The sequence below is a fragment of the Microcaecilia unicolor genome, chromosome 4 (genome assembly GCF_901765095.1).
Source record: "Microcaecilia unicolor chromosome 4, aMicUni1.1, whole genome shotgun sequence".
Taxonomy (NCBI): domain Eukaryota; kingdom Metazoa; phylum Chordata; class Amphibia; order Gymnophiona; family Siphonopidae; genus Microcaecilia; species Microcaecilia unicolor.
The window spans coordinates 364742445-364769544 of NC_044034.1; the positions used below are offsets into that span (position 1 = coordinate 364742445).

The window sequence follows — 27100 nt, forward strand, 5'->3', positions numbered from 1 at the left end:
GCCGTCACGTACCTCTGCTGAGCTGACGGATGAAGTTCTGTTCTTTCTCGGCTGTGGAGCGTGGCTTCATGATTGAGCATCTGTTGAAGTCTATGTACATGCGTCTGACATCAGACGCACGCACAGAAACTTCCACTGATGTTCAATCACGAAGCCACGCCCTGCAGCCAAGAACAGAACTTCAGATCCGTCAGCTCAGCAGAGGTACTTGACGGCTTTGTTGATGCGCCGAGCAAGGGGGGGGGGGGTTGTTGCGCTACTCCCTGCCACTTGCTCTGAAGTGGTGAAGTGGCAGGGAGCGGCACAGTGACAGCTGTTTCCCAGGCAGGGGGAGGAGTAGGGTCCTCCCCTTGCCTTGGAATCAGCTGAGAATGTGGGCGGAGCTATTATGATGCCTACGAACACCTCAGGCTTCACTGCAAGGCTGCTGGCTTCAGAACGTTGGAGGTGCTTTTTATGGAATCAGCTGAGAATGTGGGTGGAGCTATTATGATGCCTACGAACTCCTCAGGCTTCACTGCTGGCTTCAGAATGTTGGAGGTGCTTTTTATTATATAGGATTTTTTTGTGTTTTGTTTGATATTTCATTTTGTTTGGACTAACCCTAAGACTGAGCTTGTTATAAGGGTAAAAGGGAATGTATCTTGCACCACGAGCAATGTAGTGTATTTACTTGAATGCCCTTGCAATCTATTTTATATAGGACGCAGCAGCAGACCCATAAGAACTAGATTAAATGAACGTAAGTCTCGTATTCTCACCAAGAATTTACAGGCACCATTATCTTGCCATTGGAAGGAAAGACAACATCAGTGGAGTGATTTGAAATGGCGGATAATCGATGTTATCTTTGAAGGGTGGGAGGGAGGAAACCTTGAACAATGATTAAATTATAAGGAACAATTTGGGATTTTTACATTAAATACAGTCACTCCGCAAGGGCTTAATGCGGAGTTAGAATGGATGACATTAATTTAGACGGGATGTCCTGACTGATGGGTGTTTTGATTGAAGTATATAAATCAGCTGTTAAAAAATGCTGCCGCCATCTTTATTGGCTAAGAATTATACATTGCTGATACGGTTGGTAACTACATGCTCTTGTTAAAAAGAAATGATGAAGAGTTAAATTTTAATGAATACTATTAGCACAGGACTCTAATATATGTTATTTTTACAGGGGAAATCTCCTTGAAACAGCTGAGCGGCGAAACATGATGTCATGTCAGAGGACAGTATATTCCCCTTGGAAGCAGCACATCTAAGTTAAGTGCATTACAAGTTTGTTTTTAGATATGGTCAGTTTTAAGAAAAAGGCTAAAAAAAAGAACAAAAAGTTTAGTAGGGTTGAATGAAATGAAATATCAAGCAAAACACAAAAAAATATAATAAAAGTAGAACAAAGAAGAAAATTTCAGGAAGACCGTTGACGATAAAGAGACGTGGTGGCCAAGAATCACTGAGTGCCCTACAACTCCGATGACGGAGGTCTTCAATACAAAAAAAGTAACTGTTAGCATGCGCCTTATTCTTCCTTTTAGTTTCATAGGTAATTGATTCTGGCATATGTAAATTAGTAGAGCCTAGAGAATAGTCATATGTAATACGTGGCAGCAATAATGAAACAATGATGGAATATTCACATAGCAAGCAGCCTGAGCCAAAAGATTTATTTTCCAGTGAACATAATTTGTATGAACTTGGCGGCCAATAGTATGCTGAACTGGACAATGCTGGCACATTTAGACTGACTCTGGACTTCTGCATGAAGGTAGCTCTGCCCTCGTTATTCAATATCTGTCTTTTAAAAGATAGTAATAAAAATATCAAGTGCATTTTTATAATATAGCTCTGCAATCTCAAAACAAAAGGAGTAAGTTCCCACATGCCATGTTTTTTTTTTAATCTAGGCACAAGAAAAAAAATGCTCCCAGGTTTCAACCTAATTCATGTTTATTGTGGGACATAAATGTCATAAATAAATGGATAGAAACTGTTGAGCACCTGATTCTCATAACATGATATCCGTTTTAGTGACAGAATATAACATGTGCTAGGGTATCCCTGTAACTAGCCCCTCCAAATGACACACTGATTATGATTTATAATATATTACTACTCTACTTATGAAAAAGTTATTCCTTTATTATTTTGTTACATTTGTATCCCACATTTTCCCACCTCTTTGCAGGCTCAATTTGGCTTACATAGTACCGTAAACAGCGTTAACTGATTCCGTTATGAACAAATACAAGGTATGAACAATTACAAGGTGATTTTATGGTAGAATGAGGTACATGTATGCTAAAGACAATTGGGGAGAACTTAGAGGTGGAGAGGAAGAGTTAGGATATGTCCATTACGGTCATTGGTTACGTTGTGTCGCAAGTGTCCAGGATTTTTATTTATTTGTTGCATTTGTATCCCACATTTTCCCACCAATTTGCAGGCTCAATGTGGCTTACATTATGCCAAAATGGCGCTCGCCATTGGTTACATTGTGTCGCAAGTGTCCAGGTTTTTTATGTTGGGTCGGTGGGATATACCCTTCTGAACAGATCTGTTTTTAGTGCTTTCCGGAAATTCAGGTGGCCGAGCGTAGTTTTTATTACTTTTAGTAGTGCGTTCCACAGTTGTGCGCTCAAGTAGGAAAAGCTGGATGCATAAGTGGATTTGTATTTGAGGCCTTTGTTGCTTGGGTAGTGGAGGTTTAGGTATGATCGTGCTGATTTTGTGGTGTTTCTGATTGGCAGGTCGATGAGGTCTGTCATGTATCCCGGGTGCCTCACCGTAAATGATTTTATGAACTGTCGTGCAGATTTTGAAAACGATACGTTCCTTAATTGGAAGCCAGTGTAGTTTTTCTCGGAGTGCTTTGGCACTGTCAAAACACGTTTTTCCAAATATTTTTATTTGTTACATTTGTACCCCACATTTCCCCACCTATTTGCAGGCTCAATGTGGCTTACATAGTACCGTAATGGCGTTTGCCAATTCGGTTGATAACAAATACAGGTGACATTGTGGTCGAAAGAGGTAGGTGTGTATTAGGCACCATGAGGATCAGAGGGAGTGAAGATTGTATATTGTCCAGTACTATCACTGGTTAGGATGTGTTGCTGGGGGTGGGGATTTAAGGTGGGTCGGTGGGGTAAGCCTTTTTGAAGAGGTTGGTTTTTAATGATTTCCTGAAGTTTAGATGGCTATGGATTGTTTTCACAGCTTTTGGGAGTCTATTCCATAGTTGTGCGCTTATGTAGGAGAAGCAGGATGCATAAGTTGTTTTGTACTTAAGTCCTTTGCAATTTGGGTAATGTAGGTTTAGGTATGATCGTGCTGATCCGAATCTGTTTCTGGTTGGTAGATCTATGAGGTCTATCATATATCCTGGGACTACTCCGTAGATAATTTTGTGGACCAAAGTGCAGATTTTGAAGATGATTCTTTCTTTGATTGGGAGCCAGTGCAGCTTTTCTCGGAGGGGTTTAGCACTGTTGAATCGTGTTTTACCAAATATCAGCCTGGCTGCTGTGTTTTGGGCGGTCTGGAGTTTTTTTTGTGAGTTGTTCTTTGCAGCCCACGTAGATTCCATTGCAGTAATCTGCATGGCTTAGGACCATTGATTGTACTAGGTTGCAGAAGCTTTCTCTCGGGAAGAAAGGTTTTAATTGTTTACATTTCCACATTGAATAGAACATTTTCTTTATTACGGAGTTTACTTGGCTCTCGAGGGAAAGGTTGTAGTCGATTGTGACTCCGAGTATTTTTAGGCTGTCTGAGGTAGGGAGGGTGTGAACTGGGGTGTTTATGGTTGTGGGTTTGTATTTGTTATATTGAGATGAGAGAATAAGGCAGTGTGTTTTTTCAGTGTTCAGTTGGAATGAGTTTGCCCAGGAGTCCATGATGTTCAGGTCATCATTGATTTAATTGGTTATTTCTGTTAAGTCATGTCTGAAGGGAATGTAGATTGTAATGTCATCTGCATATATGAATGGGTTGAGGCCTCGATTGGATAGGGACTTTGCCAGTGGAGTCATCATCATGCTGAAGAGTATTGGTGATAATGGTGATCCTTGAGGTACTCCGCAGGTTGCTTTCCACGGTGGTGATATGTTTGAGTTTGATTTTACTTGGTATGTTCTGGTGGTTAGAAAACCCTTTAACCAGTTAAGTACATTTCCATCAATCCCACAGTGGCCAAGGAGTCTTAATAGTATAATGTGATTTACCATGTCGAATGCGCTCGACATATTGAATGCACTCGACATATAAGCCTTGCTGCTGTGTTTTGGGCGGTCTGAAGTTTCTTTATAATTTGTTCTTTGCATCACGCATAGATTCCATTACAGTAGTCTGGTGGCTTAGTACCATTGACTGTACCAGGTTGCGAAATATTTCCCTCGGGAAGAATGGTTTCACTCGTTTGAGTTTCCACATTGAGAGAAACATTTTCTTTATGGTGGATTTAGCTTGGGTCTCAAGTGATAGGTTTCGGTCGATTGTTACTCCGAGAATTTTCAGGCTGTCTGAGATAGGGAGGGTGTATCCTGGGGTGTTGATTTTTGTGGGTTTGTATGTATTGTATTGGGATGAGATGATGAGACAGTGTGTTTTTTTCTGTATTGAGTTTTAGTTGGAATGCAGCAGCTCATAGGTTTGCTTGCTTTGATTTGAGAGCACTGTGATGATGGCTGCCCTGGGAAGGGGAAACAGACTCCTAATTGGTTTCAACGTTTTGACGTCACATGGTCTCCTATTAAACCTCCTTGGCTAGGACAGGAGATGGCATGACGTGAAAAAGGTGAAGCCACTCTTATGTTTTCCCTTCCCCGCAAAGCCACTGTTCTGCGTACACTCAAAACAAAGCAAACAACCATGAGCTGTTGCATCCATGTTCTCATTCTTTGTTGGTAGCATTTTAATTTAATCTCACTTATATTTTCAAACATGCCAACTTGTGCAGCATACAGATGTACACAGAGGAAGTATAATAATGGAATAACTTTTCATAGGTAGAGTAGTAATTTGTAATCAGTGTGTCATTTGGATGGGACACCCTAGCATGTGTTATTCGTGCAGAGATTTTTTTTTCTCCTGGTAAAGGATCACTAAAACCAACAGCATGTTAAAAGAATCAGGTGTTCAACATTATTTATTTACTTATTTATGGCAGTTATATCTCACATTAAACATGAAATAGGTTGAAACCTGAGAGCATTTAAAATCTTTTTTTTCCTGTGCCTAGATCAAAAGAGAAAGATGGTTTGTGGTAACTTGTTCCTTTTGTTTTGTGGAATGCAGTGGTATATTATAAAAATGCATTTAATATTGGTTATTACTACTATTTAAAAGAAAGATCTTAAATAATGCGGGAAGAGCTACCTTCATGCACAAGTCCAGAGTCAGTCTAAATATGACTACATTTTCCAGTTCTATGATATATATTAATTTCTTCTTTAAGTCAGTTTTCAATCGCATTTTCTCAGTTATTACCCAAATGGAAACATAACTATAATGTTAATTAAGTTTTGACTGTCACTGAATTCTATAATTCTGTCTCACTGTATTTCCAGTTCTGGCACCGTATAAGTCATCACAAGGGCAAAATATAAGAAAACCAATGGACTGATTTGGGGCTTATATCCCATTTAGGGGCCCTTTTACCAAGCTGCGGGGAAAAAAGGCCGTTTTTCCCCATGTGCTAGGGCCCTTTTTACCACAGCAGTTAAAAAGACCCCAGGCACACATGGCTATGTGGCAATAAGGGCTCCCACTCTAACCGGCAGCGCGCAATGTTGCCAGATTACCGCCGTGCAAGCCATTACTGGGGGTTTTCTTTTTCACCTGGAAATGGTGTGCGCTCAGGGCAGGACTACTGCCAGTGGCAGCATTGGGCTGGCGGTAATCCTGTAAGAGCGGTGGTAAGCCCACGTTGGCATTACTATCACTCTTTAAAAAGGCCCCTTACTTAAACAAATGAGAGATCTGTATGAAAGAAAATATTTATTTTCATTATTTTGGCTTATGAAAACCACTTGTCCCTGAAAAATGCTCAAAACAGAATAATCCGTTTATACAAATGAGATGAGTTGAAGATGTGACCATATACCCCAATGAAAGGAGAATTTATTTTTACTTTCAATCTTTATAACACCAAGCTTCCCAAGGCAGATTACAACAACAGTTAAGATGAACCCATCAGTACACAAGATATTCTCACTGAAATTTGGCCAAGTATTTCTGTATTGTATAGAACTGTGTAAAAAATGAGCACAAAATACAGCCTTTATTGTAGCTGGTGGAAATATTGTTCCCACCAGCTACAATAGTTCCTGAAGCTGTTTTATATTCAATTTTGATTTCATGATGTTTATACCTACTATGGGACGCTTTCAAACAAATTAAAAAGCTTACAAAAAAAGAAAAAATTTAAAAAACATTTTGTCCTCCATCTGTTAAGGCACTGCCTATTCAACCGGAAAAGCTTTTGACTTGCTATAAGTGGACCACGCATAGGCAGTCCATTATTTCTAATAATCTTTTACTATTGCTTTCAATAGCGTTTGCTATTGTTTTGGGCGTACTTGTCACTACGCCTACTGGCTTCAACCCATATAATGGGCTAGATAACCTCAGTCGGGTCTCCTGTTCTCAATGTAACCTCCTTGAGCCAGTATACAGGAACACTTCCTTCCTCTTCCTGTAGCTCTGCAGTATGGAGCTTGCTACCCCAGAACTACAGACTTACAGGGAAAAATATTGGGGGAGAGAATGAGAAGGAAAGAGACCGGCAAAGGAATGGACTGGAAAAAACTTGGGGTAAGAAGGAGACTTAGAGAAGTAAGGAAAAATAAGCAGTAGAAAGGATGCTAGGAAGAAAAAAATGGAACAACCAGAGGACTGGAGGGAAGTTAAATGAAAGAAGCGCAAGATTATTAAAATATAAAATCATAAAAAAAAAAAAAAATATTCAGGTATTCAAAGATTAAATAATGCTTTCCCCAAGAAAAAAAAAACCAGATTTGAAAGTGATTCAATATACTTGTTTTTTTTCTGCTTATGAAATGCAGTATATACATGTATGCAAATGTACCATAGAATTAACAGTAAAATCTTGAAAACTAATTTGCAAATTTTATTTACTCAATCTACTGGACCTAGAGTTGTGTGTAACAGAACCCACAAATTTCAACCAGGACCATGTCCTATTTACATTTTGAGCCCTGAACATTTATTTGGCACCTCACTTATAAAAAAACTTAATTAAAAAAACTTCAAACTGGCCAAAACACCGCAGCCAGACTTATATTTGGAAAATCAAAATACAAAAGTGCTAAGCCCCTAAGAGAAAACTTACACTGGCTTCCTCTTAAAGAACGTATAACTTTCAAAATATGCATTCTGGTGCATAAAATAATTCACGGTGATGCCCCAACCTACATGTTAGACCTCATTGACCTACCACCCAGGAATGCTAAAAGATCAGCACGCACATTCCTAAATCTTCATTTCCCCAGCTGTAAAGGTCTAAAATAAAGAGTAATACATGTGTCCAGCTTTTCATACTTTATTTATTTGTAGCATTTGTATCCCACATTTTCCCACCAGTCTGCAGGCTCAATGTGGCTTACATTTGCCGTAGTGGCGATTGCCATTTCCGGTTAACAAAATTACAAATGGTATTGCATTAAGGTGTATGCATACATGGTAAAGAAGAATACATTATGATATTGCATATAGGTTCGTGTGTGATAGCTTGGTCTGTTTACATAGCTACTAAAGGGTATTACATTAAGGTGCATTCATACATTTGAGTTCGCAAATGTAGAATGCTTTACCACTTGACCTGAAAATAATTCACAATCTAATTAATTTCCATAAAGCACTGAAAACACATCTCTTTAACATGACATACCATGACGACTCATAACTGGAACCATAATTCTTCACCATCTACTTAACAATTAGAATATTTTCTCCCTATATAGTACTGCCTAATTTATCTTGTAATTCATGTTCAATATGTGATACCAATTGCATTTTCTCCCCCTTTTTTACCTTATTGTTCATTATATCATCCATGTTTCTATATATATTACCAATTGTATCTGTACTCTGACATGGAATGTCATGATGGAAATTGTAAGCCACATTGAGCCTGCAAACAGGTGGGAAAATGTGGAATACAAATGCAACAACAAATAAATAAATAAATAAATAAAAAGGGCTATCCATTTATACGGAAAAAAATAATGTACAAGTGTCTCCTAACTGAAAATGATTCTAACCTGCATGTCACAGTTATTGGAAGAATAGGAAACCAAGTGTCACTCAGCACCAGCAAGTGTGGTGGAGCCCCCCACCCCCACCCTAAAAGAAAACCCAAGCAAACAAACTTTGAAAGCATTGCTCTGACAACAGAAGAGTGAGAACTGCTATAGAGCTCGTCCTTGTAGAAAGAGGTCTTCCAGGAATGCATTTAGGACAGGAGAAGAAAACAGCATGTGTGCATTCAATTTTCAAATATGTATGTGATTTTTGCCACAATTGGCTAGTCATACAAATACATGCAAATTAACTTTAAGTTGGTTCATTTCAAAGGGAAATTAAGCAGCCTATTTCCCTTTGAAAATTAGCTTTAAAGTGTGAGCATAATTTACATCTACATTGGCTAGTGAAAACTGACCTCTTTGTGAATGCACAATTTATTATATTCATTAACAACAACACTATAAAGTTATGTAAGTCTTGAAGATTTCTTCCATCAAGCACACAACTCACAGTTGATGATGTTTAATTGCTTTAAAATGTGCGAGACATCCTAATAATCATATTCCTTTTGCATTACCATTGCAGAACTCAAAAGGAAAATCCAACGCAACATGGATACCACTTCTCCCAACTCCCTACCTTTAACTACGTCAATATCTGATTACAGAAATGAACTCACAATCACAAGAAACACCAGTGACTTAATTGGAGCCACTTCAAAAATCTTCAACGAAAGTGCATGCTCCATAAATGAAGGATCATTAACCGGCATGTTAGCTGTGTCATACTCCATTATTTTCATCATTGGGCTGATAGGCAATATGCTAGCACTGTATGTGTTTCTACACTTGAACAAGTGGAATTCCATTCAAGTTTATTTGTTTAATGTAGCCATTGCAGACCTCTTGCTCATTTTCTGTCTTCCTTTCAGAGTCATGTATCATATTGCCCGAAACAAATGGCTGCTGCATCCAGTTTTCTGCAAAGTTGTCGGAAATTTATTTTACATGAATATGTACATCAGCATAATACTGCTAGGTCTGATTAGCATTGATCGTTACACAAAACTCACATGCTATCAACAAAAGAGAGCATCAAAGCCCAAAAGGAGCGTTTATATCTGTTGCATATTGTGGGCAATGGCAATTATAGCAGTCATAGTAATGATTCGGACTGAAGAGCATCATCCTTACTTGTGCTTCCACTACCAAGGCAAACAGAAAGCAAAATGGAAAGCAAGTTTTAACTATCTTCTTGTAATTGTTTTTTGGATAGTTTTCATCTTGCTAATCCTTTCCTATGTTAAAATTGCCAAGAACCTTTTGAGTATCTCCAAGAAAAGATCACATTTTCCTAACTCTGAAAAGTATAACATCACAGCTCAGAAATCATTCATTGTACTCTTCATCTTTACCATATGTTTTGTTCCTTATCACACTTTGCGATTTATCTATATTACATCTCAGCTGCAAAACACACCCTGCTACTGGAAGGAGACAATGCACAAAAGCAACGAGGTCATGCTTGTGCTCTCAGCTTGCAACAGCTGCTTAGACCCACTTATGTATTTTTTCTTATCCAGCTGTGTGCGCAAGACTGTATTGCACCTCCTTTATCAAGGTCATCATGAAGACAGAAATGAAAGTCACACTTCAGAATTTGCACGCGGACATGCTCAAATAGATGGCCAAAATAGTGCTACACCCATTCACGCTGTCAGTTTTACAAGTAGTAGTCCGAGTGGTTCAATAAAGCCCTTCCACCCCCCTCTCTAGTTCAGAAATAAGACACACAGCAACCATCCCATGTTCTGTACTGAAGAATACTAGATGCACTGATAGAGATGTATTTTAAATTGTTTTGATTCTTGCAGATGAATTTGGACTAACGATTAATTTTGCTGGCATTACACAGATGAAATAAAAATGCATAGTCATAAAATACAAGTCCCTTCTTTCATCATTTCACTGCCTTGGCTAAGGAGTGATATTCTATAGTTGTGATCTATGGCTGGAAACTGGGATATGTGATAAGAGGAAATACTAGGCTGACTGAATGGGCCAACTGGTATTTTCTTGACCTCACTGACTATCACTATGTCACTAAGGGGGTCTGTTTACTAAGGCGTACTAGTGTTTTTAGCACACGCTAAACACTAGAGACATCTATATATTCCTATGGGTGTCTCTAGTATTAGTGCGCACTAAAAACGCTAGCACGCCCATAGCACAACTTAGTAAACAGGTCCCTTAGTATAAATTCTGAAACAAATTTATCAAACAAGTTACCAAATAATACATTTTAAAAAATCTCTTTATAATAATATAGCTTCATGCATTTTATTCACCTGTGTTTGTAAATAACCAGTATAATATTTTGAAAAAGATAGCATGGTCAAACATGGAATATTACTAAATATTCTAGAATACTTTGGAGTTGGAGGTAACGTTCTTAACTGGTTCAGAGGATTCTTGACCACAAGATCATACCAAGTAATAGCGAACGCGGACATTTCAGCCCCATGGACACCTGAATGTGGAGTCCCCCAAGGATCCCCCCTCTCACCAACCCTCTTCAACCTAATGATGATACCCTTAGCCAAGCTACTAGCCAATCATAACCTCAACCCCTATACATATGCAGACGATGTCACGATTTATATCCCGTTCAAACACGATCTAAAGGAAATCCCCAACGAGATCAATCAAAGCCTCCAAATCATGTACTCCTGGGCTGATGCATTCCAGCTAAAACTCAACGCAGAGAAAACACAATGTCTTATACTCACCTCACAACATAACACAAGTAACTTCACCACTATAACACCACCAAACTTTTCTCTTTCAGTCTCAAACAATCTGAACATTCTTGGAGTCACCATTGATCGAAATCTCACACTTTAAACCAACGTGAAGAACACAACGAAAAAGATGTTCCACTCCATGTGGAAACTCAAACGAGTAAAACCTTTCTTCCCGAGATCCATTTTCCGCAACCTGATACAGTCAATGGTGTTAAGTCACCTGGACTACTATAATGCACTGTACGTTGGCTGCAAGGAACAAACTATCAAGAAACTGCAAACAGCCCAAAATACCGCAGCCAGACTCATATTTGGCAAAACAAAATATGAACGTGCAAAACCCCTAAGACAGAAACTTCACTGGCTCCCACTGAAAGAGAGCATCGCGTTCAATATCTGCATGATGGTTCACAAAATCATCCACGGAGATGCCCCGAGCTACATGCTAGACCTCATGGACCTGCCTCCCAGAAACGCGAAAAGAACAGCCTGCAAATTCCTTAATCTACACTTCCTCAACTGTAAAGGAGTAAAATACAAGCTAACACATGCGACTAGCTTCTCCTACATGAGCACACAGCTATGGAATGCACTACCAACTGACCTGAAAACGATTAACGAAATAACTAACTTTCGCAAATCTCTGAAAACCTCTCTCTTCAACAAAGCCTACAATGGGAATCCATAACTTAATCATAACACTTCACCACTTCACCCTATTCTGATAGTCATCTTTCTATAACTGTCTGTATAGATCGTTTTTCTTATCCTTGATCTTGTTGTAACACCAATTGTATCTACTACCCTGGAACGGCGATGTCATAACAGGTTTTTGTAAGCCACATTGAGCCTGCAAATAGGTGGGAAAATGTGGGATACAGATGCAATAAATAAATAAATATAGAAATGTTTTTTTCTCCTTTTACTTGATTGGAAATAGAAAGGAACAGTAACCCTTTGTAAAAAAAAAAAAAAAAAACTAAACTGATACTAAACTGAATCCACTACCAAGGAATTATACATATATTGTTTGCATTTTTATGCTGTATAGAGGAAACGAAGTTTCATTTTAATAGTATTGTGGGCCTGATTCAGAGAATGACTACAATAAAAGCGAGAAGGGCTGAGCAACATAAATTCATAAATTATTTTTTTTAAACTTTTCAATTTTATACAAAAGAATATTTAATAATAGTTTTTGATGGATAATTCAATTATATTATCAATGAAAGAAAATTATATGACAAACATTAAAAGGTACCAGACATGGCCATGTTTTAGAAATGTGCTTGAATCACCACAAAAATAGAAAATATAACTGCAGCTTACAGGAAACATTGGTACTTTCTATCTTAGTCATCTATGTGGTTAAGAAGTTTTGAGTAGCAAATAAAAACCCAGAACCTCAGGCAACATGTGTTATAGCCTCACTTGTCATGGCTGAATAGCTGCATTTACTGCCAAATTTGCACGTTGAGTGGATCGCACTGAGAACAGGAAAGAGGCTTGTGGGAGAAAAAAAATGTCATGGTTTCTTGTTTTTGTGTTGTTTGAAAGCTTAAACAACCATTTTCTGTTTAACTCTTCCATATCATTCATGATTGATAAATGTATGATCTTTTCAGGACCATACCAAGTTAAAGAGAAGGTTCCTACTATCAGGTTACCACATCCCTCCTTCGGTGATGGCTGAAATAGTAACCCCTATCTCCATATAAGTCAGAGACCTGAGTGAGCATGGGTGGTTCAGTATAGTGTGAAGCCCCGACGAGCGCATCCCAGGATGCACTGGGCAGGACTGGGCGCCGCCATTTTGCAGGCGGCGCTTATGGAAGAGGAGGGAGACCACCTCTCTCCTCTAACAAAGTAGGGGGGTGGGAAAGGACCACTAGACCACCAGATGGGGGGGACTGGAGACCCATCGATCTCCAGCCTCCCTTGAACCTGTGTCGGGGGTGGGGGGGTCGGGGTAACCGGAGGTCCACGGGACCTCCAGCCCCCAAGCAGGGGTAGTTGGGCTCTGATGATCCCATGGACCTCCAGTCCCTGTGCTGAGCAGGAGGATTGCTCAGGCACAATCCTCCCGCACTTCTACCCCATGATCAGAGAGAATTGCTTGCTTAAATCTGCATGCAATTATCTCTGATCATAGGTGCAGTAAAGTCCTGCGCTGCTCCAGTGCTATTTTTAGAGCGCTGTTTGGAACAGCATGGGGCTTTTGATTATCTGCCCATGAGTTATCTTTTGAAGGATTGTTTTGCTAGGGACTTGAAGGGAAATCCCTTCTCCCCAAGAAGAACTTGCTCCCTTGGAGAAGAGTATCTGTGTGCGGAAAGCAATTAAGGGAGAATATCAGGAAGAAATATATGTCATGTGGGGGGATCTGGGATGTAAATCCAGCAATGGACCACCCTCTTCAAGGTGAAAAGTTCTAACCTTTTTAGACTTTTTTTTTTTTTTTTTTATAAGGAAGGTGTTCTCTTTATCATTTTGTCACTCTTTTCTGAACCTTTTCTTCTTCTTCTATATCCTTTTTAAAACAAAGCGAACACAACTGCATACAATACTTAAGATGCAGTTGTACCAGGGACTTACACAAAAGACATGATATTCTCAGTTTTCTTCACTATCCCTTTTGGAATAAACCCTAAAATTCTATTTTCAAAAAGGCGTGGGATGAACACAGAGAAACCCTAATTAGAAAATGGATGGTATTGTCAGGGCCTTTGCATTCTGTCAGGTCCTCGAGGCAGAACCGGAATACGTGAGCCCTTGGACCACTGCCGAGGAGTGGCAGGCAAGACCACCCTGGAACTGGATACACGGAAGGACAGGGCTGGACCTCTGGACTGGAGTCGGGACTGAGGCAGGCAACTGGAACTGGCAGAACAGGAACAGCTTCACCTGCACTTGACCACCGTTCCCCTGCAGTAGAGCTCCAGCGTGTGGGTGGCCGGCAGGACTTGCAGGACGAGGCCGGAACTGGAGATCTAGAGGACCCACCCTGGGTCTGGAAAACACGAGGAAGCTAGACTAACTACTAGAGTCAGACTGAAAACTGCTGCGCTGCCAATAGCAAGAAACACAAGACAGACCAAGGAGACAAGACGAACAAAAGCGTAACAGGAGCAAGGACTAGGGCACGCAGCAAGCTAGGCAGAATGGGGTTCAGGGAATACCCATAGGGTAAACCCACTAGCTAGGTAGAGGCAGGATACAGGATAAACACCCAGGATATACAAGCAGGGTACAGGATATACACTCAGGGTAAATGCCCTAGCTAGGCAGAGGCAGGGTTCAGGATAACCCTCAGGGTAAACACCCTAGCTTGGCAGAAGCAGGGTTCAGGATATACCCTCTGGATATACCAGCAGGGTTCAGGGTATACCCTCAGGATATACAAGCAGGGTTCAGGATATACACTCAGGGTAAACGCCATAGCTAGGCAGAGGCAGGGTTCAGGATAACCCTCAGGGTAAACGCCCTAGCTAGGCAGCAAGCGAGGAAAGTCAAGAACGAGCAGTGGTCAGGGCTGGCAGCAAGCGAGGAAGGTCAGGAACAAGCAGGAGTCAAACTCGTCAGGCAAACAGAAGAAGAACCAGGAACTAGCAGAGTATATGGGGCTGGCAGCAGACAAGAGATTACACCAGGAACTAGAAGAGTCAGGGCTGAAGTTACAGACTCCAACCACAAGCAGAGGGGCAATGGCTGCAGGCTTCAGACTCCAAACACAGAGCAAGGGAGTAGAAGGACAAGCAGTCCAGAGGCAAAGAGTAGCAGGGCAGAGCACCCCACGGAAGGACTAGCAGTCCACAGACACAGAGTAGCAGGGCAGAGCCCCCCACGGAAGGACAAGCAGTCCACAGGCAAAGAGTAGCAGGGCAGAGCCCCCCATGGAAGGACTAGCAGTCCACAGACACAACAGAAGGGCAGAGCCCACACAGAAAGATTAGCAGTCCACAGACACAAAGAGAAGCTGGGCCAGAACCCAGAGAAAGGCTAAGCAGTAATGCAGCAGAACACTAACTAACCTGACCTGGCCTAAAGGCATAACACCATGCAAAAGGCCCTGCATGCCAGCATAGCACTTCCTTATGAAGGCTCTCCCTGATGATGTCATCCACTGCAGGACAGGAGCAGGGAACACTCCCACCAGAGAGAGGCTTGACACACATAGGAAAGACAAGCAGGAGCCATCTTGGAAACTGGCACATAGGAGGCGGTAGCCATCTTAGAAGAGGCATAGCCCACACAGGTGAGGTCTAGTAAATCAGCACACAGAACCAGAGACAACACTAACACAGAGACACACAAAAGCCAGCACAGATGCTAACCCCCAGAGACAAGGTAAGGCTGAGGGTGGTCACGGCCACAGACGTGACAGGTATAAAAAACCAAAACTTAAATGACTGGTATGTTGAGCGGTGCTCAGACTGCAACTCTGGCTTTGAAGTAATGCTAGTGCTGGGTAAACTTCTACGGTCTGTGTCCCGAAGGCAATTCCAGCACCTTCAACATGAGGACAGTGCCGGGTGAACTTCTGGCTATGTCCCAGAAATGGAAAAGAAAGACCAGGATCAAGTATCTTATACCACATTCATTGGTGGTTTAATCATAAACTAATGAGTGTGACGGTTGGGCAGACTGGATGGCCGTTCAGGTCCATCTGCCATCATCTACTGTACTGCTAAACTTGCTTTTGTAGCAGCTGAGATACACTAGGCTGAAAATTTTAATGTATTGTCCACAATGAATATAAGATATTTTTTCTTAATTAAATGCACACTCTAGTCTGGATGCCCTTTTTCCAAAAGCAGTTGAAAGCATGGGGGTGGTTTACAATGCCAGTTTTAAGCTACTTGCTTCTCGACCTCCTCAACTTTGCTGTAGTGTTCCACATGATACAAGCTTTTCCTATTAGGGCTATCAATAGAAATCAAACAAAATAAAACATGGAAAAGAAAATAAGATGATACCTTTTTTATTGGACATAACTTAATACATTTCTTGATTAGCTTTCCAAGGTTGCCCTTCTTCGTCAGATCGGAAATCTGACGAAGAAGGGCAACCTTCGAAAGCTAATCAAGAAATGTATTAAGTTATGTCCAATAAAAAAGGTATCATCTTATTTTCTTTTCCATGTTTTATTTTGTTTGATTTCTATTGATAACCTTAAGAGTGGACTAACACGGCTACCACACTCCCCTATTAGGGCTGAAATTGGTCATCGACCTACTTCACTCTCCAAATAATGCTGCTGTATCAGGGTAAGTCCAATCTTGTTACAGTCTACACCAGCAGGGCTTTGAGAGCAGAGGAATCCAACATTTTATGCACTTTCAACATATTTACTTGGTATATTAAATGTTAGATCCCTTAAGCAAAAAGTCTCACTAGCTGCCAATTTAATAGACTCTAATCAGTTCTCTAGCTTCCTTATTACTGAAAACTGCCTTAAACCTAGGAAGGGTAGAATAATAGTTACAAGCTTCCCCTTGTGGTTTTACCTTTTTTTGCTAAACATCATGCGGACAAAGTGTGGGAATGGTTATACTGTTTGATGAGCAGCTTCCCTCTCTTTCACTAACTTAAGATAAGTGAGAAGGGCAGTGACTCCTAATTCAAAACTTAGTAGTTGGGATTCGATTTTTCATCTGCCGTTTAACATAGTAACATACTTAATGGCAGCAGATAAAGACTAATGTGGTTCATCTAGTCTGCCCTGTAAGGTTGCTAGTTTTACCTGCCACTCCGTAAGGATTCTAAAATTGATGATGTAATACACCTAAGGACAAATGACCTGGCCAAAAAGAGCACATCTGTAGCACAGAGATTGCCAGAAGCTTGGGGAAGGGCTAATGTCTTTAGTACAGACTGTAGCTTTTTCAGTAGTACTCCCTGCCCACAGAAAGGGAGAGGAGGAACATCATACAGAGAACAATAAGTGGCTCAAAAATAGGAATCAACAAGATGTTTTAAATACATAGGAAATATATAGAAAAAACAAAAGGCTATACTGTAAAGCTAAGTTACTTACTTGTAAGCAAGTTTTCTACGAGGACTGTAGGCATATATTCTCATATGTGGGTGACATCATCCATGGAGCCTGGAGCGGACACTGCCATGTGCAGTCACTAAATCTTTGAGGCAGTGCTCTCACTGCTCACGCACCTTTGCCTTCCCACTGATGCTCGAGCACAAGAAAAGCAGTACAGTACTAAAGCTAAGATGACAAGTCCAAGGAGAGGCAGCAACGATGAGAGAATATATGCCTGCTGTGTTCAGAGAATATCTGCTACAAGTAAGTAAAATGAAGATACTTACCTGTAGCAGGCATTCTCCAAGGACAGCAGGCTTCTTATTCTCACAGATGGGTAGACACCATTCCTATGTCTCCCGGCCCAGCAAAATTGCAATAGTAAAAGATAAAGATTTGAGAAGCGCGAGCTGTGCTCCAGTACACATGCACCAGTGCCTTCCCGCCCGTCGAATGAACAAGCAGGTTCAGTTTAACACAAAAGCTAAAAAATTAATTAAAAAATGTCTAAAAGACAACTACAAGGGGAGGTGGGTGGGATTGTGAGAATAAGAAGCCTGAGGTCCTTGGAGAATACCTGCTACAGGTAAGTATCTTCGCTTGCTCCGAGGACAAACAGGCTTGCTTATTCTCACAGATGGGGAATCCCTAGCAACCAGGCTCACCCAAAACAGCAAACAGTGGTCAACTGGGCCTCACAATGGTGAGGACTTAACGTAGATTAACCTGAAACTATATACAAACTAGATGAGAGTGAAGCCTGGAACAGAATAAAACAGGCCTAGGAGGATGAAGTTGGATTCTAGACCCCAAAAAGATTCTGCAACACTGAGGGGATCCTGCTCAAGGCAGTAGTAAGATGTGAATGTGTGGACTGAAGACCACGTCGCAGCCATGCAAATCTCTTAAATGGAGGCTGATTTCAAATGGGCTTCCGATGCAGCCATCACTCTGACATTATGAGCCGTGACATGACCCACCAAGTCAACCAAGTCTGGGCATAAGCGAAGGAGATGCAATCTGCTAGCCAACTGGATATGGTGCGTTTCCCGATGGAGACCCCCATTCTGTTACATAAGTACATAAGTATTGCCATACTGGGAAAGACCAAAGGTCCATCGAGGCCAGCATCCTGTTTCCAACAGTAACCAATCCAGGTCACAAATACCTGGCAAGATCCCAAAAAAGTACAAAACATTTTATACTGCTTATTCCAGAAATAGTGGATTTTCCCCAAGTCCATTTAATAATGGTCTATGGACTTTTCCTTTAGGAAGCCGTCCAAACCTTTTTAAAAAACCCCTAAGCTAACCGCCTTTACCACATTCTCTGGCAATGAATTCCAGAGTTTAATTTCACGTTGAGTGAAGAAAAAGTTTCTACGATTTGTTTTAAATTTACTACATTGTAGCTTCATCGCATGCCCCCTAGTCCTAGTATTTTTGGAAAGCGTGAACCGACGCTTCATATCTACCCGTTCAACTCCACTCATTATTTTATAGAACTCGATCATATCTCCCCTCAGCCGCCTTTTCTCCAAGCTGAAGAGCCCTAGCCGCTTTAGCCTTTCCTCATAGGGAAGTCATCCCATCCCCTTTATCACTTTCGCCGCCCTTTTCTGCACCTTTTCTAATTCCACTATATCTTTTTTGAGATGCGGCGACCAGAATTGAACACAATATTCAAGGTGCAGTCGCACCATGGAGCGATACAAAGGCATTATAACATCCTCATTTTTGTTTTCCATTCCTTTCCTAATAATACCTAACATTCTATTTGCTTTCTTAGCCGCAGCAGCACACCGAGCAGAAGGTTTCAACGTATCATCAACGATGACACCTAGATCCCTTTCTTGGTCCCTGACTCCTAACGTGGAACCTTGCATGACGTAGCTATAATTTGGGTTCCTCTTTCCCAGATGCATCACTTTGCACTTGCTCACATTAAATGTCATCTGCCATTTAGATGCCCAGTCTCCCAGTCTCGTAATGTCCTCTTGTAATTTTTCACAATCCTCCCGAGATTTAATGACTTTGAATAACTTTGTGTCATCAGCAAATTTAATTACCTCACTAGTTACTCCCATCTCTAGGTCATTTATAAATATGTTAAAAAGCAGCGGTCCCAGCACACACCCCTGGGGAACCCCACTAACTACCCTTCTCCATTGAGAATACTGACCATTTAAAATACTCTCTGCTTTCTATCTTTTAACCAGTTTTTAATCCACAATAGAACGCTACCTCCTATCCCATGACTCTCCAATTTCCTCTGGAGTCTTTCATGAGGGACTTTGTCAAACGCCTTCTGAAAATCCAGATACACAATATCAACTGGCTCACCTATATCCACATGTTTGTTCACCCCTTCAAAGAAATGTAGTAGATAGGTGAGGCAAGATTTCCCTTCACTAAATCCATGTTGACTTTCTCTCAATCCATGCTTTTGAATATGCTCTGTAATTTTGTTCTAAATAATAGTCTCTGCCATTTTGCCCGGCACCGACATCAGACTCACCGGTCTATAATTTCCCAGATCTCCTCTGGAACCTTTTTTTAAAAATCAGCGTTACATTTGTCACCCTCTAATTTTCTGGTACCACGCTCGATTTTAAGGATAAATTACATATTATTAATAGCTCCGCAAGCTCATTTTTCAGTTCTATCAGTACTCTGGGATGAATACCAGCCGATCCAGTAAATTTGCTACTCCAGTTTGTAGAACTGCCCCATTACATCCTCCAGGTTTACAGAGAATTCATTAAGTTTCTCTGACTCGTCAGCTTTGAATACCATTTCTGGCACCAGTATCCAACCCAAATCTTCTTCGGTGAAGACCGAAGCAAAGAACTCTGACTTTTTTGAAGTCCAAACTCAAGTAGAAGAAAGCTTACTTCTTTGGAACTACAAAGTAAATAGAATAACGTCCTATTCCCCAATTGCAACTGGGGACAGTCTCGACTGTATCTAAATGAAGAAGTATTTGCACGGTGGTTTGAACTGCTTGATATTTGGGCTGGAGCTTGCATGGAGATTCCAAGAAAAAATCTGCAGTGGAATGGAAGAACTCCAGTTTGTAACCTTGCTTTAGTATTTCCAAGACACATTGGTCTGAGGTAATTTTGGTCCACTCCTCATAGAACCTGGAGAGGAGTTCTGCTATTATGAAACCCAAGGAGTGAACGGAGAACCCATGATTGGGTGATGCGGAAGTAACTGGTAGACCTGGAGTTTGAAGCAAAGTTCTTTCTAGCATAATGAAAGACGGCTTGTCTTTGTTGAAGTGGGAAGCCTAAAAGTTAGATTTGCCTGGCCTGCACTTGGCCTCACAAAACCTAAGATGAGACAGAGGATTTAAACGAATCTTCATACTTGTCCTCTGGCAATCTCCGAGACTTGACGTCCCCTAGGTCTTTACTCAACTTCTCTAGATCTTCTCCAAACAAAAGTTGACCTTTAAAAAAGTAGCTTGCTAAATGTGGCTTAGAAGCCAAATCAGCTGTCCAGTGCCTTAAGCCACAGCTATCTTCTTGCTGAGAGAGTCAAGAATGGCTTGTGTGGCTGTGCATTACAACTGGCTGTTCATTGCAGTTAACTAGTGTGGCTGAGAGCCAGAACTAGATGGTGTAGCAGAATATGGCTATTTGTACCATTGTGCACTATTGATGGCAAGGTGAAGGGACCTGAACCAGCAACTTCTAGATCTCTGTGCTCACTCTCAGTTGGTTGCTTTAACCAGAAAGCTATTCCTCTACAGTGAAGTAGCTATGTAATAATTGCTAGCAGTCCAATACAATGAAAAGGTGCAAAAGTGCAACAGAAGCATTTAGAGACACTACAGCATACAGCTAGTGGTGGCTGGAGCTGGTACATAATAGTTTTGGCCAGGGTCAGAGCGCAATTACACAGAACAGAGCAGCTGTGGCAAACCAACATAGCTAATCTTTAGCACTGTAGTGTAGTGTTAGCTGTCCCAGCCATGCAAAGAACTGCTTGTCAAGGCAAGCAAAAAGGGACAGAGAAGTAAAATATGCCCCACTTGAAACAGAGTTGAATTCCAGAGCTTTTAATATGATGCACAAAAACCAGCCTTGAATCTGTGACTTTCAGGCTGAAAGCCAGCCACCTTCCAGAATAAAACTATTCTGCACCTGGAGAAAATGCCCCCATGGCAGCACTGAGGTTCCACGGTTACCATGGAGACCAGTGCACAACCCTTAGAAAATAACAATATGTAACATACATTTCTCACAGAAGCATGGAGCCAACAGCACTAAGCCTAAGTAAACTCCTTTCTAAAGGTGCAGAACAAAAGAATTCCGGTACTGACAATATAAATAGAGTTCTGGTAAGAAAAAGAAAGTTCTACAAAAGAAGTGAGAAAAACTTTCAGGGTGTTAAAGTCAGGGGCGTATCTGAAAGTCGCTGGTAGCGGGGGCCGAAGCCAGAGTGAGGGGGCACATTATAGCCCCCCCCCCCAGCCGCCGCCATTTCCGACCCCCCCCCCCCCCCGCCGCCGTGGGTACCTTTGCTGGTGGGGGACCCCCAACCTCCACCAGCCGAAGTCCGCTTCCTCCTGCCGCTGCGAGGTTTTTTAAGTTCTTCATCGGGATTCGTCCTCCGTCACTCTGTGCTGCTGTTCAAAGAAGCTGCTAGCTGAATGCAGTTTCGGACTGAGTCTGACGTCGCTGCTGCACGTTAGACTCATGTACAACGTGCAGCAGCGACGTCAGACTCAGTCCGAAACTGCATTCAGCTAGCAGCTTCTTTGAACAGCAGCACAGAGTGACGGAGGACGAATCCCGATGAAGAACTTTAAAAAACTCGCAGCGGCAGGAGGAAGCGGACCTCGGCTGGTGGGGGTTGGGGTCCCCCACCAGCAAAGGTACCAACGGCGGCAGTAGGGGGGTCCAGGGCGAAATCTGCGGGGGCCCAGGCCCCTGTGGCCCCACGCAGATACACCCCTGGTTAAAAAAACTGAGGGGGCTCAAAGATCTTTAAATGAAAGGTATGTAAGAATATGAGAACACTAAACAGGCCCTTTCAGAGAACCTAAAACACATGGTGCACTGCCCTGATGCTGTTCACTGGCTCCCACACACTAACTCTAGAACTAGAAGTAAAATCTTAACTCCCCACAGACAGTATGTGCTTTTGGTGACTGCTGTCCACTAACGAATCCACATTAGGCAAATATAGCTTTTCCAGCACAGGCATGGAAATGGGGTAAAGACTCAACATAATCACCACCAATTGAAGGGCAATGTCTGGGCTGGGGTGAGTTGAAATGATTTCCTGCATAGCCTCATGCACTGGGGAAGACTGACGCGGTTTTCTAGTGCTCACCATTTTAAGATTTGCAGATTAAGAACCTTTTGTGCCTTAGGTATAAAGGAAGGCAACTCCTCCTTATGAAACACCCTATACTGGGGTGGGATCATCAGAGTCCTCTGTAAATAGCTCCCCCTCCTCCAATTCCTCCTGCATCTGTGGAGAAAGGGGCTGCCCTCAGAATGATAGGGAGACGGGGGAACCATAGAACCTACTTCTGTGCTGGAGTGCAAACATCTCCTCTTCAGGGCAGGGTCCATCAGTGGAGACTGAGGCATGGAACAAGCCACAAATCTCCAAGGCTGAGCTACAAGGAACGGTCAGTTCCCCTATCAGACTTCTGCAACATGGTAAAACTAGTAAAAAAAAGCCCCGTTTCTGATGCAAATGAAACGGGGGCTAGCAAGGTTTTCTTCTGTGTGCATGTGGGAGTGTGTGTGTCCCTGCCCTCTCTCCCCTCCCCCCTCTGAGTCCTTCACTGTTACAGAGAGAGCGATTTGATTTTGTGCTTTGCTGTGTTTTCCTTCACTGTTTGTGTTACAGAGAGAGCGAGGGCGGGGCAGACACTCATGGGGAAACCGGATATCTCTGTCCCTGCCCTCTCTCCCCTCCCCCCTCTGAGTCCTTCACTGTTACAGAGACAGCGATTTGATTTCGTGCTTTGCTGTGTTTTCCTTCACTGTTTGTGTTACAGAGAGAGCGAGGGCGGGGCAGACACTCATGGGGAAACCGGATATCTCTCCCCATTCACACATCCGGCTGGAGGCTTCATAGAACGTTGGTGGTGCCTTTTATATAGAGAGATTATGCCTTACCTGCTGATAAGTTTCTTTCCTTTAGTAGCAGCAGATGAATCCAAGAACTGGTGGGGTTGTGTCCATCTACCAGCAGGTGGAGATAGAGATTACAAGGCTGAAGGCAGTGATACCAGACGGCCAGCTCCTCCTTCACCTCAGTACATGTCTCATCACCAAGCAGAATCAGACAAGAAACCAGGAAGCCTTCCTCACCAACCATACAAAACATAAACTTGTCAGTCTGACTTAAGAGAAACCACGACTGCAATGGAGTCCTCTTCAGTGGTTTCTGTTCTCTTTCCTCTTCTCCTTTTTTTTTTTTTGAAACTAAAGACCAGGACAAGAACAGATAGGCAAAACAAGTGCAGCTGACAAAGGGCGGGATCCTGGATTCATCTGCTGCTACTAAAGGAAAGAAAATTATCAGCAGGTAAGGCATAATTTTTACCTTCCTTAGCGTATGCAGCAGATGAATCCAAGAACTGGTGGGTCCCTAAGTAGGGTGGGACGTCGCCGTTCCCCGAGACAGAATCGCTGCTGCAAAGGCAGCATCTGAATAGTGAAAGCACACCCATTCCACCAAGAAGTAGATAGCAAACTCGTGAAATGAGCCTGGAATGCCACCGACGGGACACAACCTTTCCAAAAAATCCACAAAGTATCTGCAATCCAACAAGAAAAAAAAAATCAGATCAGAGGCTGCCGTCCCAGAGCAAGAACCAGCGACAAAGACAAAGAGATCTGAAAACTGAAAGATATGCAACATCTGCAAATACCGCAGAGCCCTCAGAACATTCAGAATTGCCACCCACAGCACTACCTCCAAAGTGTCTGCCACAGAGCCCAAGATATGAATGCATAGCCAGGTCGGAGGACTCAGAGCCCTGAGCAGACTGTGCACCCAAGTCTGAACCTAGATCCTCCAGTTCTTGGTCAAGAAAAAAATTGTACCAGAGCTGTCAGGAATGGGACGAGGTGGCTCATTTGAAGGGTGACCACCCAGCTCAAGGATTCCGAGAAAACCCGGGAAGATAAACTCTCGGACCTCGTCTAGAGCGAGGTGCACTCTGATGCTGTCCTTGCGGAGAATGCTGCAAAACTCCCAAACCTAGGAGAAGGGTGAATGGAGCCATAGCCAAGTTGACAGGCAAAGCCTGGAAATGAACAAAAAACTGCAGATGAGGGGGCCAAAGAGGAAAGAAAAGAAACGCTTCCTAAGGGAGAAGAGCAGGGAAAATTGAAGTGCAGGCTAAACTGAAGCAGCTCTGAATATAGGTAGCTGTCCAATATAAAGAAAAAGTGCAAAAATGCAATAAAAGCCTTAGAGACACTGCAACAAATAGCTAGCTAGAGGTGCCACAGATACAGTAGAAGCTGGAACTGGAATGCAATAGTTTGATCAGTGTCAGAGAGCAAAACTAGAAGAGCAGAGCTGCTGTGGGAAACAACCACAGCTAACCTTTGGCACTGTAGCATAGTGTAAACTGTCCAAGCTATGGAAAGAACTGCTTCTCAAGGCAAGCAATATGAAAGAGGGAAGTATATGCCCCATAGAAAAGGAGCCAAGGGCCACAGATTCAAATAAGATGCACAAACCAGCCTTAAACCTGTGACCTTCAGGCTGAAAGCCATGTTCCAGAAAAAGAAAACTATTTTGCTAAAACTACTGCACGTGGAGCAAATGCCTCCTTGACAGCACTGAAGTTCCAGGGTTACCATGGAAACCAGATCACTTGCCCCAGAAAATAACAATATATAACATGTCCCACAGATCCTGCTCAGAAGATATAGAAACAGCTTAAAGTAGTTCTGTTTTTCCCTTGGATCCCCTTGCACAGTGGGGGCAGTTTGAGAAGAATTTGTCCCACTGCCCCAGCTACACGCAAACTGTTCCTGACTCAACAGTGATTTTGGTAAAGGAAACCAAAGGCTGGAGAACATAAAGGGGAATCCCCTGTACCAGCAGTCTCTAATGGAACACGGGGTCCTACAGGAGAAGCCGCCCCTCCCCCTGCCCACATCAAGGCCGCAGGGCGGGAAAGGATCAGAGCTGATATCAGGAGAAAACAGAGGGCTGCGCCAGCAAAAAGGCGCGCATTCCCACCATTTTAGCATGGGAAAAGGCTGCTCGGGAAAGGGGAACTACAGCACTTCCCTCCCCAGAGTTCAAACATGTCACCACACAGAGTCCAGCTGCGGAGCATCTGCTACAGCAGCGGGAACAGCTTTCAAATGCCAGCATCACCCACATTAAAGCACTGTACCCCCGCACTGAAAAGAGAAAGGCAGGGACTCACAGAACAGCAGGTGTCTCCGGAGGAGAAGCAGAGTGCCACAGAAACAGCAGCCTGCTGCCTAACCAGCACACAGACTGAAAGCACAGCACTAAGACAGGGAAACCCTGTACTGCCCGGTCCTGTCAGAAATCTTCTGTTTTTGTTTTGGTTTTTTTTTAAACACCAAATGAAGGCAAAGGAGCTCTCTTGGGGTTTTTTTTTTTTAACTGGTGAGGAAGGCTAGAGCTCTAAAGACCGGGAGGAAAAGGGAGAAAGGGTGAAGCAGGGACCCAGAATGAGTATGCCCCCAAAGTCGGCACCACTAGCCAGACACTCCTAAACTCAACTGGCCCACAGGACCAGGATCTTCCCTCCCCTAAAGTTCATTTTGCTGCTCCATAATGGCTATTTCCTTAGCGTATACAACAGATGAATCCAAGAACTGGTGGGGTTGTGTCCATCTACCAGTTCTTGGATTCATCTGTTGTATACGCTAAGGAAATAGCCATTATGGAGCAGCAAAATGAACTTTGGGGGAGGGGAGGGAAGGTCAGAAGACCCCAGCACCGGAAAACCCCCCTCTGAAGCACTGCCAGGAAAGGAGGCACCGGCAGCCCAGCTCCTGAATCACGGTGCTGTATAAAAGGCTGCCGGACCACTTTCAGCCCCATGAGGATAATGAGCCCTCATCTCTCCCACACGAGAAACTAACGAGGCCTCCCCAAACACGGCCCCCTTTACCAGAGGACAGACTGCACAGCCATCCAGACACTGTCCCAATGCTGCTCTCTGCTTACCACAGTGGGAGCAGCTTTTAACAACTTCAGCAGCCATTTCAAAGAAAAACCACAACTGACCCAAAGTTGAAAGAAAATGTACTGATACACTCACCCTGGGAGAGCCAGCTATTGGGAGTCCTGCCTGTCGAACTCAGTGCTGCTGGAAGCACACTCACATCCTCTCCATCACTAAGCCCTTTATACTGGCCCAAACCAGTATTTCTCCTGCAGCCAAGGCTGTGGGCTTTAAAGAATTATGCCCCCTTTTTTATTTTTTTTTTCAGTGAGGAAGGAGAATGGAGGAAGGGCTGGAGAGGGGAGAAGGGTGGGGGATGGACCTGGGGTGACCAGGTGTACCCCCTAAAGATAGCACCACTCAGCCACACACCCCAAAGCTCTACTGAACTGAGAGACCCAGAACAGGAGCCACCATCACATGAGACCAGGAGTTTGTGAGAGACCATCCATCCCCCTTGCTGGAGACAGAGAATACTGAAAGACCAAGGAGCATTCCATTCAAGAAGACACTAAAGTTCAGCGCTCTCTACCTCCACCTGCAAGCAGATAGACACAACCCACAAGTTTCTGGATTCATCTGCTCATGACACTGAGGAAAGGCCCCCTCCCCGAGGTAAGACATTTGAGCATTGCTGTTTTTGGCACCACCATTTCAGCACCGTTGTTAAGGCGTTGGTCACAGGAATTTTGGACACCCAAATAGTAGCATCTAAAATTTCTCTTTCTCTCCCCTCCTCCCCAACACATTGCTACTGGTCAGGATCGGGGCCTGTGCCTGCTTGCTGCTGC

At 42.8% G+C, this 27100-nt stretch overlaps 2 protein-coding genes across 5 annotated transcripts in view; one reads left to right on the forward strand and one right to left on the reverse strand.

Annotated features, from left to right (window-relative positions):
- CASK (calcium/calmodulin dependent serine protein kinase) overlaps window positions 1-27100 on the reverse strand; it is a 541831-nt gene that overhangs the window by 362335 nt on the left and 152396 nt on the right. The gene's annotated exons all lie outside the window — the stretch shown is intronic.
- Window positions 1480-10213, forward strand: GPR34 (G protein-coupled receptor 34). Its single transcript, XM_030199714.1, has 2 exons — window positions 1480-1549; window positions 8857-10213. Exons 1-2 carry the CDS (start codon window positions 1480-1482, stop codon window positions 10044-10046), a joined length of 1260 nt encoding a protein of 419 aa, XP_030055574.1. The 3' UTR covers window positions 10047-10213.

Bases quoted from the DNA above. Each gene is read 5' to 3' on its own strand.
- GPR34 (XM_030199714.1), top strand. From the start codon at position 1,480: ATGACGGAGGTCTTCAATACAAAAAAAGTAACTGTTAGCATGCGCCTT. The intron at 1,550-8,856 runs GTAATTGATTCT...TTACCATTGCAG, and splicing joins TCTTCCTTTTAGTTTCATAG to AACTCAAAAGGAAAATCCAA.